General features: G+C 43.2%; 1 protein-coding gene across 1 annotated transcript; it reads right to left on the bottom strand.

Moving 5' to 3' along the window:
- Positions 1–1387: 1387 nt before the first annotated feature.
- LOC132525184 (small ribosomal subunit protein uS17-like) lies at positions 1388–1857 on the bottom strand. The gene has a single exon (XM_060157720.1). The coding sequence runs from the start codon at positions 1840–1842 to the stop codon at positions 1534–1536; it is 309 nt and encodes a 102-aa protein (XP_060013703.1). The 5' UTR covers positions 1843–1857; the 3' UTR covers positions 1388–1533.
- Between the last annotated feature and the right edge of the window lie 428 nt (positions 1858–2285).

Below are 2285 nucleotides of genomic sequence, written 5' to 3'. Positions count from 1 at the left end.
CAATGCGGTCTTAGCTCAAAGTTAAATGGATCTCTTGCTGATTGCCTGGGGGAAGCATTTCTCTTTCTGGAGACCATAACTTCTAATCTAGAAGAGCACAGAATGAAGGGGATTTGAGTGACCACAAATTCCCCAAGTAGAACATTGGAAATAATGAAAAGTGCAGTCTTCTTGCCCATATCTATTATTTCTCAGACCAATATTTTCTATCCATTGGAGGCAGCATCATATGATGGATGTTGATATAAGGTACATGTAATGTCCTAGAGCAGGGGTCCCCAACCCCTGGGCCACAGTACCAGTCACGCAGCAGGAAGTAAGCGGTGGGCAAGCCATCGAAGCTTCATCTGCTGCTCCCCTTCTGTCCTCTTTGCTCGCATTACTGCCTGAACTGTTCTCCTCTCCCTCTCCATCTGTAAAAAATTATCTTCCACAAAACCGGTCCCTGGTACCAAAAAGGTTGGGGACCGCTGTCTTAGAGAATGACACCCCATCTTCACAGCATATTGTCTCCAAGTTGGTGCCTTAGTTGTGCCTTTAACAACTCAGTATATTGCTGTATTAGGCCAACAGCTTCTGGGTGGTGTGGTATATGAGAGGACAAGTGGATTCTATAGACATATATAAACTTTCACACTGCCTTTGCCATAAAGTGGGTCTCTTGAGCCTCTATGACATTACGTTGTTGATACGTAAAATATTCTATAAGGCCTTAGATAGCAGTTCTGGCAAACAAATGGACTGACTCCAGTCATTCGAAAATTGCAGTCTGACTGACACCCAAACCCATGCTCTTAGATAGATACCACTCTATGTTTATTCCCTCATGATTCAGATAAAAGCAGAGGGCTTAAGATTATACCCAAGCAAAGGAAATAAAGTTGAAACCTTGAGAAATATACAGCAAAACAAAGAGCTCACTTTAATTCTAAACACAAAGATAGAGAGGGGAAGACAGTAGTTTTCATCCCATTCCCATATACACCTATGAATAAACACAGGTAATATTTACTGAGAGCTTACTCTGTGCTAGTCATTGTTCTAAGTACTTGGCTTTAATTAACTCTTTTAAACTTCTCAACAAACATATGGCTATCCCATTTTAGTGCTGAGAACACTGGGGCACAGACAGATTAACACACTCCTTTCTTTTGCTAGTAAGTGATGAATCCTGCGTTCTAAACTGTGTGGTCTGGCTTCAGGGTTTTTACACTTAAATGCTACACTATATCACTACACTACACTATATCACTTCTAAAAACAGGAAAGAGGGAAAGAAAGACCCAGGGTACAGTTTTTTTGTTTCTTTGTTTTTCGACTGGGAAAATAAATTATTTTGTTTGGGGCAGCGGGCAGTGGTCCAGTCTTAGAACTGCTGGAGTGCTTCTTGGTGCCGTCATCCTCGTTGACCTTGAGCATGTTGAAGTACACCATCTTGCTCAGGGGCCGGCACTCGCCCACTGTGACACTGTCGCTGATTCGGACATCCCTGAAGCAGGGGGAAAGGTGCACAGACATGTTTTTGTGGTGCTTCTAGAAGCAGTTGTACTTTCGGATGTAGTGGAGGTAGTGTCGGTGGATGACAACGGTCTTCTGCATCTTCATCTTGGTCACCACGCCAGACCGGATCCGCCCTCGGATGGAGACATTACCAGTAAAAGGGCATTTCTTGTCAATGTAGGTGCCCTCCATGGCCTCCTTTGGTGTCTTGAAGCCCAGACCAATGTTCTTGTAGTATAACGGGAGCTTCTCCTTGCCAGTTTCTCCAAGCAGGACCCTCTTCTTATTTTGAAAGATGGTCAGTTGCTTTTGGTAGGCACGCTCAGTCTGAATGTCTGTCATCTTCCCAGCTGCCTGAAAAAAAGCCAGGGTACCCTTTTTTTTTTACAAACTTCCCTAACCATTCAATATCCTTACTGCCCACCAGGTAGTCATATAAACCTCCAGTACCAGCCTATAAGGGAGAATAAGAAGAAAGGGTGTGTTTCTAGTAAAGTGACAAGGATATCATTCTTGGATTTGAGCATTGTGTCAGCCAGTTCTGGCTGGGAGACCACAGAAACTCTTAGATCTCTGGGCTTCAGTTTCCTCTGAAGTAGGATTAGATGCTTTCTCAGGTTCTTGGCTATTTCATAACCAAGAAGTAATTATCATACTGGATTATGTTGAACTACCTGGAATTTGGGAGAATGGGTTCACTTTTCCACATAAATGGAACCTCAGCTGCTTACATGAGAATGTCTTTACCATCACAGCTTATCTGGAGAAAACATCAAGGTGAATCT

Source organism: Lagenorhynchus albirostris, chromosome 9 (genome assembly GCF_949774975.1).
Source record: "Lagenorhynchus albirostris chromosome 9, mLagAlb1.1, whole genome shotgun sequence".
NCBI lineage: Eukaryota > Metazoa > Chordata > Mammalia > Artiodactyla > Delphinidae > Lagenorhynchus > Lagenorhynchus albirostris.
This window is presented reverse-complemented; position numbering and strand designations above follow the sequence as displayed.